Raw genomic sequence first — 15,272 nt, forward strand, 5'->3', positions numbered from 1 at the left:
AAGCCATAGCCTACCTGAAAGCTGATCACGCGTGCTCCAACTCACGGTACCGGATCTTTTCCCCTCCGAACTGTCTCCAAATGCTTCCCCACTAACAGAAGGTTAATTACCTCGTCATTACGAATATGTTGACACTAAATTTATATTTTTCGGAGACGGACCCAAAATGTGGGTCTAAAACGGGATTGTGGGGCCCACAATTAGAATCTCAAAATCGACTCCGTGGAAACGTCCCAAATACCTTACTAAACTAATACCCCAAAATTTAGCACAAAAAGATGCCTAAAACATAGCAAATCAGCCCCAACAATTAAAATCATTAATAAATCTTGACTTACGACTTGGCAGCTCCTTGATCACCAATTTCTGGAAAAACGAGACCCTTCCAACCCAAACAGATTATACCACGACGATCCTTGCGAAAAACTCTACAAGTTAGCCTTAAGAATGACTCAAAACGGACCTAAGATGATCAAGATCTAACCTTTCAAAAGTTCAACAAAAATTCATTCCAAAAATCACTCTAGCAGTAGCTAAAATTCGGTTCCTTACCTCAAACGAAGCCTCCCCTGCGTTTCTGAGCTCACCTCTAGATTCCCCACGAAATTCTCTTGAAATTAGCCTTTTTAATCACCTAATTTGAGCTTAAAATGGAGGAGATATCTATGTTTGAAGATGAGGGAAACAAATGGACGAAAATTGTCCTTGAATCTGGAAATTTCCAGATTTCAACACGTGGCGTCGCGTGGCTCTGCCACATCACCACCGCGTTAGAATTCAACAACTCTTCAAACTTAAATTTCGATGTTCCGGACTCGTTCAGAGTCGGAAAAACACAAACCGTATATGGAAATGATATTTCGAACTCAACGGTGAAGTCGAAATTTTCATTGGAGATCGCTTCGATGAAAAGTGGGTCCCACACCTAGTATCGTTTTGAGCCAGATTCCACAACGGGCATCTAAAGCCTCGGGAAGTGAACAAAGGGTCGTTTTAGACCAAAATCGATATTCCGAAGCTAATCTAGCTTTCAGCGTTTTCATCTGAGCACGTCTTCCAAGAAGGTTGACCAAAGTCAACTTTTCAAGTTATAAAATCTCTAAAATGGGCCTAAAACCCAAACGAACAACCAGGCGACCGAACATTCAGTGCCAGCAAGTCATAAATGACCTGGGGTCGCTTCAGGAACGCTCTAAACGATGGAATGAATGCTTTAATTTAAAAATGACCTGGAGGGTCATTACACAAAGTTATCATAATTGGCAGCAAGGGTAAAATCTAGATCGTAGAAGTTGTGAGCAGAGGAATAACAATGTGAAAAGATATCCTCAAGGTCATGGTGTTACAAAAAGACATGATGTGCAACTGGACAGGGTTGTAAATTTGGCAAGGATTTGGGACTTGGGATATTTAGAAGTCTCATAGAAACCCCCGAGAGTACAAAGACATTGCCGAAAGAAGTAGTTGAGATCAGACGAGCTGAATATAGTCCGACATCAGTGGAGCCTGACTTCTGTGCTCTACTAGTATATGTAATAAGAGTCGGTCAAAAGAGTACTATTTTCATTGCAAACGCCCTTTTATTGCCCCCTTACTTGCGTAATGGAGGGGCTGTAGTAACTGGTCCTCAAGTGGACAGAAAAAAATAGTAGAAATATTATATTTTCTCTTTTTAAATTGATATTTTGATTGATATGGTCCCTTTTTTGGTTATTTTCTTTTTTATAGGTTAACGTAATTGATTCCTTACCAGAAGTTTACCCCAAAGTGGAAGCATGGGTGGAGGATGTCCTAATGGAAGAAGGAAATGCAACAATTCTCACCCTCTTTGTATGCCTTCTAACGGTACTTTACCTACGCGAGCGGCAGCGTAGACATGTTGCTGCTGCTGCTGGAGAGGTCGCCTTCCCTCATCAACTTGGGGAGCAAGGTGTGCCTGTAATCCATTAATATGTTTCCAGATAGCGGAAGAGTAAGATTCTTTTGCAGAAAAAAATATGTAGAAATTTTTTCTTGTTTGGTCATAGAGAGATGCCCTTTTGTTTTGGGCAATGTTATATATTTGTCATACACACCGACTAAATAGAATGGAGTGGAGTATTGTCACAACATGATTTCGCTTTCGCTCATTTTTAGTATAGATTTCGATACTTCTACTATATCCTTGTTGTAGCTTATTCAAGTATTGCACCTTCTAACTTACAGTACCAAAAAAATAAAATAAATTTGACTCACTCCCAATTTAATTAAGAGCATGATTGGCCAAACGGTTGGGAATTTCCTTCATTGTTCTTATTTTGTCATGGGAAATTATTTTCAGAATAGTAATTATGGTGACAAATTTGAATAATCCGCTCTGCCAATTTTCGAGCTATCTATCGCAACAGACAGTGAAATAATCGAGTTTCACGCAAGTTTGATCCAGGCATCTTTCCTTCTGAATGAAATCATTAGGTGATAGATTGTGTACAACACTAGAGGCAGTTAAATTTCTTAATTAAAGTTCTTAAGTTCTGGTTCATGTATAGCATGTTTAAACCTTGTCCGTTTTCTTTTTAGATTGTCCCTGAGATGTTGCTCAGTTCTATTCAATCAAAAGCTTTAAGACGTTTTGGATGACACAGTATTTGTATGATTCTCTTTTTATTACTATTATCAATTGTATCTGCCTCTGTTCTTAATTCATCACGCGGAAGACAAAGTGAACAAACTGAAACAGAGGAAAGTAAAAAGTTAAAAACTCTAGGAAACTCTGGATATGCTCCCACATACAACAAATTTCCAGAAGAACAGATTAACCCATAAATCAATATATTCTTACGCTTAAAAAAAATAAAGTGGCCATGAAACACTGTTTATTAGATTCTACAGTATGTTATAATTACAAACTATTTTCACGAAAAAATAAATTAAGACTTCACAAACATCTCTTAATTGCTAAAGTAACATCGAGAGGAAGAAATATGTTATTCCCATTTCCATATCCACTCACCTGAAGCACCAAAAAGCTGTGTCTAACTATTTTTTGTTGTGATGATATCCTCAACCGACTGTATGAGCTGTGATCTTTAGCTACATTAGTAAGGCTTTGTCCAAAGTTGCTGCTCATATTTTGACTGTGTCTTTGCATCTTTGGGACGTTCACAAGTGCACTTCTTGCAGGCCATGTTGCTTCTGAAGTTCAAGAAGTCACATCTGTACAAGAATCCAAAAGTATGATGAGTAGAATCCACAAAACAGAGACATGCAGAATCAACAAAAGTTACTCACGAGGGGCACTCCCATTCTCCAGGATTCAGCTGTCTCTTGGGACGCTGCTCTTGGCAGCGTAAACACTTGGTATTGCTAGCAAAATTCATGAAGGTACATCTACAGAGACCAAAAAAAAAATGACGAGAACTGAGAACTGAGAACTAACACCACTGAAAAGGAGAAGGGAAAACGAGTTGGAAGGCCATAAAGACAACGTGTGCAGGACAATAACATCTTATATTGTTCTCAGATTATAGAAGAGTAAGTTTTTCCTAATCATAAGCGTACAATGTGATATTGGCAGTAGGTATACGTGCATGTATAAAGCAAACTGACATTAGTTTATCAAGAGAAAAGATGAGTATATTTATTTATTTTTTGAGAATTCAAAAAAAAGATAAGTATATTTCAAAGTCACTTTTTAAGCTGTTAGTGCTCGGTTATATTTATAGTAGGCCAGTGAATTCAATAGCTCAGACTAGAGTTATAAAAGGAAGAAGGCACTCTTGATATCCATAGTGGAGTCATCATCTATGAAACTATATAATCTGACAAGTGGGGTTTTAATGCTTCATAACTGTAGGATTTTTTATTTTTTTTTGATAAACTGTGAGATTTTTATAAACAGCTAATAAATCATATGATGCAACATACTGTGGGCAATTCCAATCTCCCTTTTTCATTTCTTTAACCACAGGAGCATCTCGACTAGGTCCTTTTGATTTGCATCTCAGGCACTGTGCATTGCGTGCGAAGTTCATGAAAGTGCACCTGCAGCAAGTCAATATCAGTACATGCCAGGAACATGAGCACAAGGAAGCAACACTAGAGAAAGGAAGAAAAAAAGAGGACGAGGGAGAGTTGCTCTAATGGTAGAGCTCCTCAACTTTAGCCATTAGGTAGGGCGTTCAAGTCACCAACGGGGGTGGGAAGGTGGAAAACCCACTGTTGCCCAGAGAATGGCAGTGGCTGGAGGTTTGGTGGTGGGCCTAAAAGAAGGTTACCAAATCAAATTATAAAGGGAAAAGGAAAATGGGGACTATGATAATTCAATCAATGAAAAGACTTAACACAATTTGTTTGTTATAAGCACAGTTAGGCAAATCAAAAATGCCTTTTCTATTTCCAAATCCATTTACTAGCATCAGAAAAGTCCACAGGATAAGAAAAAAACAAACACGTAGAGAAGTCAATTCAGTGAGCCTTTTCTGATATATCAACTGAAATTTTTGTCATTCACAAAAGGAAAGAGAATTTAGTTGCCTGAAGCTCTAAGAAGATATAATTGGTGGGAAAACAGCAAAAAGGTGGAGAGCTTACTAAATGCCCCCAAAAATTAAAAGTGGGGGCGGGGGTCCTTCTAGACCATTCATTCAATGGAAAGCTTGATTTTGAAGTCCCTAATAATACTTGATAGAATTATAGAGTACATATCAAATATACAGGTAAAACACAAATAAGCATGCAGACAATGTATCAGGAATGCCAAAGGTAAATGAGAACTTACTGCGAACAGACCCAATCTCCTTGCTTCATTTCAACATTTCTTTTAGACATTTCACCCCTACAGAGAAGCATGGTGCATTTCCAGTGAGCATCAAAGTATTCATCTTAGAATATAACAATGTATCCCATCCCAATGCATTTTTTAGCTTATAAGCAACAAGAAAAATCATAAAATAGGAAACATGAAATCTTCAAATCAAAACTCAAAACATCTTACAGGTGCATTTTTTTATAAGGTAAAAGTGTGATTATTCACTTGAATAAATCAGTATGAGCAGCCACTGAACACAATAGTAGCAGTAACCACCATATCTGCACTCCACACCAGTATGGTACTAATTTTCTAAACTTACAACGCCTTATCCTTGGCCACTTAAAGTTTAAGCTGAATTGCGCAATTTGCATGTATTAGTTAACAGTTATACAACAAACGTTCGAATTTGATATAGAAGAACATAAAAGCCCACACATCTTTAAATAGCTGGATGAAATTGGAGCTTCTGGATGGAGGGCAAAATTACAGGAAAAGCATAAAATCCCACACATTTTTAACAATGGGTGTGTCCTATGGTTAATCAAGTCTAGATAAAATTAATGCTGTCCTGCCTACACCTTTGTAGTCCAGAATAAGAGACGTACAAGTTATATTATATCAAAAGGACTCTTAAAATATTGATATAAAGGCATATAAGTTACACTATTAAAATCAATGTGTATAAGTTCCATAATACCTTGCAAGAAGTCCAGTATTAGAATCATTATAAACTCCAAGAAAACTTACTCAAGACCAGTTAAATCTCTTCTTTTCATTTCAACACCTTCCAGACCATCTGTCCTTGAGCCAACAGACTGTTTCTTTCTTGGAGAAGCCTTGGGGGCAGGTGTTGGATGATCAGGATCAATAGGTGTCTCACTTAATTCAACCAACTCTGAGAGCAATTGTCTTGCAGATACCTCGATAAGCTCGCTACCAGGAGGCATTGCTCCACCTGATATAACCGCAGAATCGAATGCATAAACAAGCAAGACTCGCACAATATCTACAGTACGTGCGACACCCTCAGACTCCTTTAATATCAAGTAAGCCCTATCACATGATCCACGGAAATTGCAAGCACCACATACCTGCAAGTAAGCTCCTTACGTAAAACCTCAAAGAATACATTCACAGAGAGAAGTCAAATGACCCTTGAACTGCAATCAATCTAACTTGACCATGAAAAAGAAATTCAAAAGCAAGGACATCTAATAATTTAAAAGGCAACTCACCTCTCCTTCATCGAGGTTTAGATGAATCCTTAACCTTTTCGCAGAGTTAACAACCTTCCTGAATAGATTAGGACAGCCCTTTTCCACAACTTTCTGCATATCTTGGGTGGACAACTTTCTGCAAAGTATAACAAATCCTTTCATAATCTCAGGCAAGGTGGGAATTGTAAAACATAGAACAGATATTAAGGTCTATGATTTTCCTCGAGAAGCTAACACTTAGAAAAGTTTCTGACAACCAATATAGACAACTTCCCAGCAAAATGGGTTATTTCATGGACCTTTATTATCATCATTATCCACTTTTTTCCTTTTTTGTTCTAGCCTCTTCAAATTTAGAAAACTAAGCTAGCATTTGGCTCTGAAACTTAACTTCCACTCACAACACTTCAAATTTTCTTCAATTAAAATATATGTCCTAACACAACTTCAAAAACTCAAAATTTCAAGTTTCGACCAGCAAACTTAGCCAAATGGGAGACAACAAATATATTAGTATCATTTAATCGTTCAAAGGAAGTTCCATTTTTTGGAGCCTATAAGTATCTTAATTTGCAGCTTTCGAAACTGTAACACATTTATTCCTTACCCTTTTACTTAATTTCATTGACGAACAAGGTATACTATAACTGCTAAAATGTTTTTTTTTAAAAAAAAGCAGTAGCTTTCTCACTTGAAAATGTCTGAACGGTCGCGAGAGAAGTTAAGGCATGCATCTTTCAACAAATTCATATCCGTATAAATACTCCCATCACCGTCTTCACCCGTGCTCGAACTTTTTTCTGTAATGTATCCTTTGCTTTTCAAACGGTCCACGAAAGCAACCCATTCTGGCCATGGATGATTTTTAGGACTGACCAATGGTTCGATTGTATTGGTCTCGATTGTAGCTGAGATACAATTGTAACTGCGGAACCGTACAACAGGGGATAGCAATGGCTTTGTGAAGCGAAATGGAGAGAATGGAGAAGAGATATTCGTAGGCTTGTTACAGTTACGAACAGTAGAGGCTCCAAGGAGAAAGAACAATCTAGAAGCTGACATTTTAAGCTTTTTTTTCAGAAAACCATGGCAGCTGAGGTTGAAGAAAGTAGAGGGTTTTTGATAGGGTTTTGGAGTTCAAATGAGATTAACAGCAATTGAAAAAAAAAATAAGGGGATGAAAAGAAAAGGTATTTGCACCTTCGTCCCTCTTGAAAAAATTCTGTATGAGCTTCATTATTTTTACAAGTAATAATGTCTTGATATTGATGGAAATAAATAGTATGGTATTAAAAGTTAACAGTCATAAAAAACTTAGTTTATATATTCATCTAATATAACATAAATTACAAAAAAATTAGGTGCAACATAAATATTGTAATATTATAAAGTCTAGCTAAATCAAAATTTAAAAATATACCAGAAATTGGCCAAACACAATTATTAGTAGTAGTACATGCTATAGTAGAAGCTAAGTGGGCAGCAGGAGCATGTGTTCCAAAATGTGATTTCATTAGTATCTCTCGGAAACTTAGGAAATCATTAAAAATAAATCTGCTAATGAAGGTTACAGATTAAAATTATGACATTATTGATTGTTTCTAATGTGGCTTGTATACTTGTTTAAGCTATTTATTTTTTGTAATAGTTAAAGAAAGAAGATTTTAAAAATCTATATTATATTTGATGTTAATATTTTTACGTAGTCATATATGCTAGTTTATCTATCAAGATTATTTTGCTCTATATAAATATAGAACAATGATAGATCACCCAACAATTAAATAAGATACTTACAATCATTAAAAACAGTCGCATATAGATTAGTAGAATCATAAAGCAATGTAATTATCTTTTTAGCATTTTGATATTAATATGTAAAGGTGTAATTGTGAACCCATACATTACCTCTTCATCATAAAAAGAAAATAGAAAGTTATTTTTCATTTTTTGATGAAAAATATCTTCATAAAATATTTTCTTTAGTTATGTGTGTATTCAAATAGCTTTAATGTTGATTAAAATATTGATCGAGTAGAAAAATAATGATTGAAAAATAAAAATAATAATTAATTAGTCAATTATCCATTTCTCTTGCTATTTTTGTAATGCACAAAGATCGAAATAATTAATAGAAATATAATTACTTATATGTTTTGTCATAAATAAAAGGTGGTGGTTGATTTCAGTTGAACCAAGATTACATAGTCTACCTATTAATAATTTACAAATATTTTCCAAAGAAACGGGGCTTATATAAACATAGGCGAAACTTAGTGGGTCGTCCTGTAACATTTGCGAAAGTTTCATACCTTTTATGCTAATATACATAAAAGATAAAAGATTCACAATTCCCTTCAACTTCTTGAATCCCATTCCCAGCTGAATGTTAGCTTCTTTTTAGGTTTCCACTGCTCTATCCTCACCCCCCTGTGCGAAAGAACAATCCAAGAAAGTATTATAACCAAAACCCCAAACTGAGCGTCGCTACAAAAAATTCAATCTTTGAGCAAATACAGTAATCCAATAGAGAGTTTATTGGTGAAAAAATGGCGTCACAGTCAGCAAATTTATGGGTTTTGTTGGGATTAGGATTGGCTGGAATACTCATAATGACCAGAAAGCTAAAAAAAGCTGTTAAAGCTGACTTTGGAGCCTTTGTTGAACGTCTAAAGCTTCTGCCACCGCCTCAGCCTCCTCCACCTAAAGCTCCTCATCCTCTTACTGGTCTTTCTTTTGCCATATCCGATGTGTAAGCTTCTTATTTCCAGAGAATTGGGAACTCTAGTTTTTGTTCTTGTTATTGTTTCTTTTGTAGTACGTAAATTTATCTTCTAACTATTAGACTTATTGTAAAACTCGACCCACCAACCAAAAAAAGATTTAATTTTTATACTCAAATACAGAAAAATCAATGTTTGGTTTTGTAAGTTGTAACTGTATAACCAGTCTTCCTTGAGTGTGAGGTTTGGATTCTGCCCTTGATGGCTGAAATGAATAGTGTTGTTCAACTAGATTCTGGAAATTACATAGTTCTGTATGCTGACAATTTTGTCTTCATCACTTTTGAGTTACTATTGCTGATTTATACGCTAGGATGGAGAGTCTAATATAGGCCTTCTCAATTTTGTCTTTTATCATTTTTGAGTTACTATTTCTCATGTTTCATTTACTTGTCTCGTTCTCTACTCGAAATTCATTTGCTTATTTTAGAACTACTGAAGTCATATCGAATTTTGATTGTCCAGATTCGATGTCAATGGATCTGTGACAGGGTTTGGGAACCCAGACTGGTCAAGGACTCACGAACCTGCTAGTCAGACGTCCACCGTGGTCACCACACTTGTTGAAGGAGGAGCCACATGTACTGGAAGAACTGTTGTAGATGACATGGCATTTGGGTTTGTTCCTGAACTTTCCACTGGTTAAAATTAGAACTCTTTTCTAAAATTGGTAGGATCCTGGATTTCTTGATCCTTTGGCAAGGGATGATTTCCATTTGTGTCATGTTACACATATTTATGCTGCAATTTAGAATCCTTCTCGTGATGTTGATCATTCTTGTCATCTTCACTTTACAGTATTAGTGGTGAACAGATACATTTTGATACTCCAACAAATCCAGCTGCTCCTGCACGGATGCCCGGAGGGTCATCTAGTGGGGCTGCTGTTGCTGTGGCTGCAAATTTTGTTGATTTTTCTTTGGGTGAGTTCTTTTGCGTCTCAAAATCACTTTGTCCATCGGTTATCATTGTGTGGTTTGAGTATGCATTGCCATTTAGGTAAATTTTGAGTCACAATATAAAGAACAAGCCCCTTGGACTTTGGCTGGTGTACATCCTCCTGAACATTTGAAATCTGCAACATCTTTTAGTTGTTGTTAGAAACTTAGAAGTATCACTTTCTATGTAAGTGGACAGGCTATCTAATGAAGCTTCTAACTCGATCTCAAATCTCGATTCAGATGGTCTAACTTCTATTTTGACCAAGTATAGCAGCAACTGATTGATTTAGGTAATAAAGTGATTAAGACAAGTTGCCATGAATTTGGACTTCAATGATGGTAAGGTAACGCTCAAGAGAAGCACAAACTTCCTTGACCTCATTTAATATTTATTTTCTTTGCTGCAAAATTTAAAAGAAACAATCAAGAAGAAAAGCATGCTTGTTGAATATAGATATATTATGCTGGTTTTATTGACAGGTTCTTTTTTCACTTTAGCTCATCAGGTTTATACGAAATGAATACAGGGTAATAACTGATAAGCTCTTCTAAGTTACAGTACCATCTGTGATCCAGGTACTGATGCTGTTGGAGGTGTGAGAGTACCTGCCGCATACTGTGGAGTTTTAGGGTTTCGGCCATCTCATGGGACAGTTTCTCACACCGGCATAATTCCTGTTTCAGCTAGTCTTGACACAGTTGGTATGTATGTCCATGCCATCTTCAGTTCAACTTAACATCTTTCACCTTCACTTAATCCTTTTTTTTTGCGGAGTTTTTTGAGCCTGACATGTTGGTATTATGTCACTGTACTAAGAGTCATATCCTTTTGATATGAGAAAAAGTTGTCTTTTGTTTGGGGTTTGAATAATCTGCTCGTCTTTTGGTTTTATATATTCCTCTTGGTTCTTCTAGTGCTACTTGCTGAATAAATATTTTATATAAGCTACCAGTGAATGACATGAAAGCAGTGTTATCAAAGGCGTGCTTAAGCCTTGAAGCGAGGCTCAAAACATGTTGAGCGCTTCGCCTTGCTTTATGTGCGCTTCAGTGTTGTCATCAAGGTTCTAAGGCAAACATTTCCTTGCCAATGAGCCTCTTATGAAGAAGTGACACTAAATAATTGATATTTCACTTTATCATAAAAAAAATTCAATTTCTTTGGTCGTATATTTGTCATTCATATTTATAATTATTAGTCTTGGACTAAACACACACACACACATATATATATATATATTTGTGGTATTTTCTCCGTTTGCGCCTTTTTTCATTAAAGCCCACTCTCTATTTGTGCTTTGCACTTAAAGCCCTCACAGACCTTAGGGCTTGAATAGCAATATTTATAATTATTAGTCTTGAATGCCATATGTTGTTTTATCCTAAGTTGCGCGGACTCTTCACTTTCGATGCCGCACCCGTGCCAATTTTTCCAAAAATACACTACTTTTGGAGAATCCAACACGCACCCGTTGACATTTTTGAAGAGTCTGAGCAACATAAGTTTTATCTGGTGTTCTATGTTTAGCTTTTAGTTAATTTGGATCAACTGCAGGATGGTTTGCGAGAGATCCCAGCATATTGCGCCGTGTCGGGCATGTGCTGCTGCAGGTTCCATTTGTTGCTCAACGTAATCCAAGGAATGTTGTGATAGCTGATGATTGCTTTCAGTTACTAAAGTCTCCTGGTGATTGCGTCAGTCAAGCAGTGACCAAAGCTGTCGAAAAGCTGTTTGGAAGTATGTGTTTGTAGTCTGTGCATCTGATGAGATTTTTCTTTTTTACACCCCTTCTGATAATCACCTCTTGCAGGACAAATCCTAAGACATGAGAATCTGGAAGCCTATTTAAACTCAAAAGTTCCAAGCTTAAAACTGTTTGCTGACAAAAAGTTCAATGGTGAAAGAAAATCTTCATCAACAAATTTGCTAGCTTATGCTATGCATATGCTTAGGAGGTGAGATGTAGGTTGATGCCACAGAGATCACTAGGCACAATTATTACTGGTTTGAAGCTTGGAGTACGTTATCTGATGGAAGCTTGCAAAAGTAGTCATGACATTATCTTGTTTGTGTTCGTTTTGGCCACATTTTAAATTATATATATTTGGTCACCTACTTGCTTGAAAGGGTTGGGGTTCTATACATGTTATGAGCTTTTGACCAAGAAAATTCTATTGTATTTCTATCTTACTCTGTCTCATCTATTTTTGGTGCTTCTAATGTTACACATAAGTGATCTTCTTGGTATCTCTGTTGAATGGTAATTTACCTTCTAAATTTAATTTTTTTGAGTGTGGTAATTCACATATCTAAATTTAGTTTTTATTGTTTGTGCACAGACACGAGTTCAAACAAAATCATCTGGAGTGGATCGATGATGGAAAGCCCAATCTGGACCCTGTTATTTCTTCCCAAATGCAATGTGCGCTTGAAATCACAGATACAATTATTGATAGCTGCCATGCAATTAGGAACGAAATGCGCTCAGCTCTAAATGATCTTTTGAAAGTAAGTAGTACTGGTGTTCATTTAGTTGATGTTGTTTTTTTATAATGGGTTGCTTGATTTCTCTCCAACCTATCCCTTGAATAAGTATTACTTCCTCCGTTTCAAAAAGAATGACCTCCTTTCTTTTTTAGTCTCTTTAAAAAAGAATGACCTCTTTCTTTTTTTGGTAACATTTTAATTTCAGCTGTTCACGTGGCATGTTTAAGGCCACAAGATTAAAGGGCAATTTTGTACATTTGACATAACTTTAATTTAGGACCACAAGATTCAAAAGTCTTCTTTATTTTCTTAAACTCCGTACCAAGTCAAACTAGATCATTCTTTGTGAAATGGAGGGAGTAGTAGTATATGCTAAGTTGATGTTCTTATGATGGGACTGCCCATTTTCTTTCCAACCTACCCCTTGATTTGGTGGAAAACCCTTCACTGAAATGCTTGTCTATAAGGATTTATGACTTTCAGTTAGTACTTCATCATATCATACTGTAAAGGTTAGTTGGTAACATTTAAGACCCCTTTTGACCATTAATAGGCCAACATTTCTTTGTCTTTTACAATATCAAATGGAGTATCCTTTCCTTTTAAGTCTGTTTAAAAAAGAATGACCTCTTTCTTTTTTTGGTAACATTTTAATTTCAGCTGTTCACGTGGCATGTTTAAGGCCACAAGATTAAAGGGCAATTTTGTACATTTGACATAACTTTAATTTAGGACCACAAGATTCAAAAGTCTTCTTTATTTTCTTAAACTCCGTACCAAGTCAAACTAGATCATTCTTTGTGAAATGGAGGGAGTAGTAGTATATGCTAAGTTGATGTTCTTATGATGGGACTGCCCATTTTCTTTCCAACCTACCCCTTGATTTGGTGGAAAACCCTTCACTGAAATGCTTGTCTATAAGGATTTATGACTTTCAGTTAGTACTTCATCATATCATACTGTAAAGGTTAGTTGGTAACATTTAAGACCCCTTTTGACCATTAATAGGCCAACATTTCTTTGTCTTTTACAATATCAAATGGAGTATATTAATAAGGCTGAATATCTGTTAAACACGATAGGATCACTACATTGATAGGTGACATTTATAGCAAACCTACCAGAATGATGCTTTTCTTGCCTTTTGATGCTGAACCTGATGTAAATATTTCATAACCCTCTTAGGGAAAAAACTGCTTCATGTTTAATGAAACGTTATCTGAGAATATAACATTGAGCCATGCATGATCTATATACATATTTTTAATGGCAGAGCCTAGTATCTACCTGACTAAATATCTCAATCTCAGCTAATTTTATGAAGTTCTGCTGCTGTTGTTTCCCTGCTATTATTATGTTAAAGTAATCTTACTGGAATAGTATCTTGATATCTTCTGTCTTATGCTGTCATCTTAATCTTTCTAAAATTAACTGTTTCAATAGGATGATGGAATTTTGGTCATCCCCACAGTTGCTGAGCCTCCTCCAAAGACTGGTGCAAAGGAGATTCAATCTGAGGACTATCAGATTAGGTCATGCTCATTTTCAAGCATAGCTAGCATGTCAGGTGGCTGTCAGGTGAATGACTCTCTGGTGCTTCTGGACCCCAAGCACACAGAAATTTAAATTGGCCTCAAGTAGTTGATCAACCCAGCATTGAATCAGACTTCTCTAATCCTATATGCTTCCCTACTGTAGGTCTGTGTGCCGGTGGGATTTCATGATAAATGCCCAATTTCTGTGTCCTTTGTAGCAAGGCAGGGAGGTGACAGATTTTTGCTCGACACCATACAGACCATGTATGCAGATCTCCAGGAACAGGCAGAATTAGCCACAAAATCATCAGCATCTGGTAATGCCTTGAGCAAGGAAACATCTGCCGAAATGGCTAAAGAAAAGGTACACAAAGGATAATCTGCTGTGGATTTTTTTGCGTGACATTGCTGTCTATTTCTTGAATGTTGAGATCGCCATATTCATCAGTCAACTTTATCTGCTATAGTCTATGCATACTAAATGTACCTGGGATCAAGTTTCTGTGCTTGTTTGCTTGATGTTTTTTGCTTGAGCCTGTCACTGCTCACTTGTATTCCTGAACTACCTCACTTTTCGGCATCAGGCCTTTCTCTTTTGGTGCACGGTACCCTGGTGCTTACACAAGAGATTAGCATTTGCATGATGCCCATTACTTTTTTTTTCCAGTGCTGAAAGCCTGAAACTGTTTGTCAGGGCAAGGATTTGTAGATGAATTCTTAGCATACCAAAAAAAAAAAAAGAATTTAGGCATACTGAAGATCCCCTTAGCACACCATATCAGTTATGTGGGTTCATCCTCAATTAGGGAACATTAGCAAATAAGTGTTATATATCCTATCTGTTAAAATTCTGGAAAGGAATAAGTTGATGTGACCAGGTTTCTTCAGTCATTTAGCTGGGTGTGAAAGAATTATAGTATGGAGTCATAAGCCTAAGAGCAGGAACTCAGTGATGTTAAGCCTGGAGCAATGCCAAGCCCAGCAGTCAGCTTGATTGACAAATTTGAAATAACATTAGAGCTCAGGAGTGAGAAACTTATAATTATCTAGTGGAAGTGACAAGCTGGCTATTCTGCTAATGCACCTTCACTATTGCTTTGTTCTGTCATTTTTTTGGTTTATTTTGGAGCTCCCTTAATATTCACAGCTTTGGTTCTTATACGATATGATTTTCACAGGGTAATCAAGCCTTCAAAGAGAAACAGTGGCCGAAAGCCATTGGCTTCTACACAGAGGCTATCAAACTCAATGGTAACAGTGCAACATACTTTAGCAACAGGGCTGCCGCTCATTTGGAGATGAGAAAGTAATTTGTTTCTCCATTTTCCCCCATTTCTGTTACCGTGTTTGTGAAATTCATATATTCTAATTTTTAGTTCTCATTTCCAGTTTCCTCCAAGCCGAAGCTGATAGCAGTAAAGCCATTGATCTTGATAAGAAGGTGGGCCCTCCTAGCTATCTTACTTTTTCGTTTGGTGTAGATGGAATGTGTGTGGTGCGGGGGGGGGGGGGGGAA

The 15,272-nt window shown here is 36.6% G+C and overlaps 3 protein-coding genes across 3 annotated transcripts in view; 2 read left to right on the forward strand and 1 right to left on the reverse strand.

Annotated features, from left to right (window-relative positions):
• Positions 1-2,159, forward strand: part of LOC102594829 (ERAD-associated E3 ubiquitin-protein ligase component HRD3A) — a 10,823-nt gene extending 8,664 nt beyond the window's left edge. The window contains exon 6 of the mRNA XM_006341459.2: positions 1,729-2,159. Coding sequence (XP_006341521.1) covers positions 1,729-1,950 — 222 coding nt within the window. The 3' untranslated portion in view covers positions 1,951-2,159. The remainder of the gene's footprint in view (positions 1-1,728) is intronic.
• Positions 2,160-2,794: 635 nt separating this feature from the next.
• Positions 2,795-7,176, reverse strand: LOC102595166 (zinc finger protein VAR3, chloroplastic). The gene is made up of 7 exons (XM_006341460.2): positions 6,701-7,176; positions 6,028-6,145; positions 5,540-5,883; positions 4,760-4,816; positions 3,907-4,023; positions 3,271-3,369; positions 2,795-3,195 (listed from the first exon to the last, which is right to left on the reverse strand). Exons 1-7 carry the CDS (start codon positions 7,069-7,071, stop codon positions 3,078-3,080), a joined length of 1,224 nt encoding a protein of 407 aa, XP_006341522.1. The 5' UTR covers positions 7,072-7,176; the 3' UTR covers positions 2,795-3,077.
• Positions 7,177-8,363: 1,187 nt separating this feature from the next.
• The window catches only part of LOC102595493 (outer envelope protein 64, chloroplastic), an 8,847-nt gene continuing 1,938 nt past the window's right edge, over positions 8,364-15,272 (forward strand). The window contains exons 1-11 of the mRNA XM_006341461.2: positions 8,364-8,761; positions 9,258-9,410; positions 9,591-9,715; positions 10,310-10,435; positions 11,289-11,471; positions 11,545-11,689; positions 12,074-12,242; positions 13,665-13,799; positions 13,920-14,120; positions 14,935-15,062; positions 15,146-15,197. Of these exons, the coding sequence (XP_006341523.1) occupies positions 8,559-8,761; positions 9,258-9,410; positions 9,591-9,715; positions 10,310-10,435; positions 11,289-11,471; positions 11,545-11,689; positions 12,074-12,242; positions 13,665-13,799; positions 13,920-14,120; positions 14,935-15,062; positions 15,146-15,197 (1,620 nt within the window). The 5' untranslated portion in view covers positions 8,364-8,558. The remainder of the gene's footprint in view (positions 8,762-9,257; positions 9,411-9,590; positions 9,716-10,309; positions 10,436-11,288; positions 11,472-11,544; positions 11,690-12,073; positions 12,243-13,664; positions 13,800-13,919; positions 14,121-14,934; positions 15,063-15,145; positions 15,198-15,272) is intronic.

This window comes from Solanum tuberosum, unplaced genomic scaffold (assembly GCF_000226075.1).
Source record: "Solanum tuberosum cultivar DM 1-3 516 R44 unplaced genomic scaffold, SolTub_3.0 scf00026, whole genome shotgun sequence".
Lineage (NCBI taxonomy): Eukaryota > Viridiplantae > Streptophyta > Magnoliopsida > Solanales > Solanaceae > Solanum > Solanum tuberosum.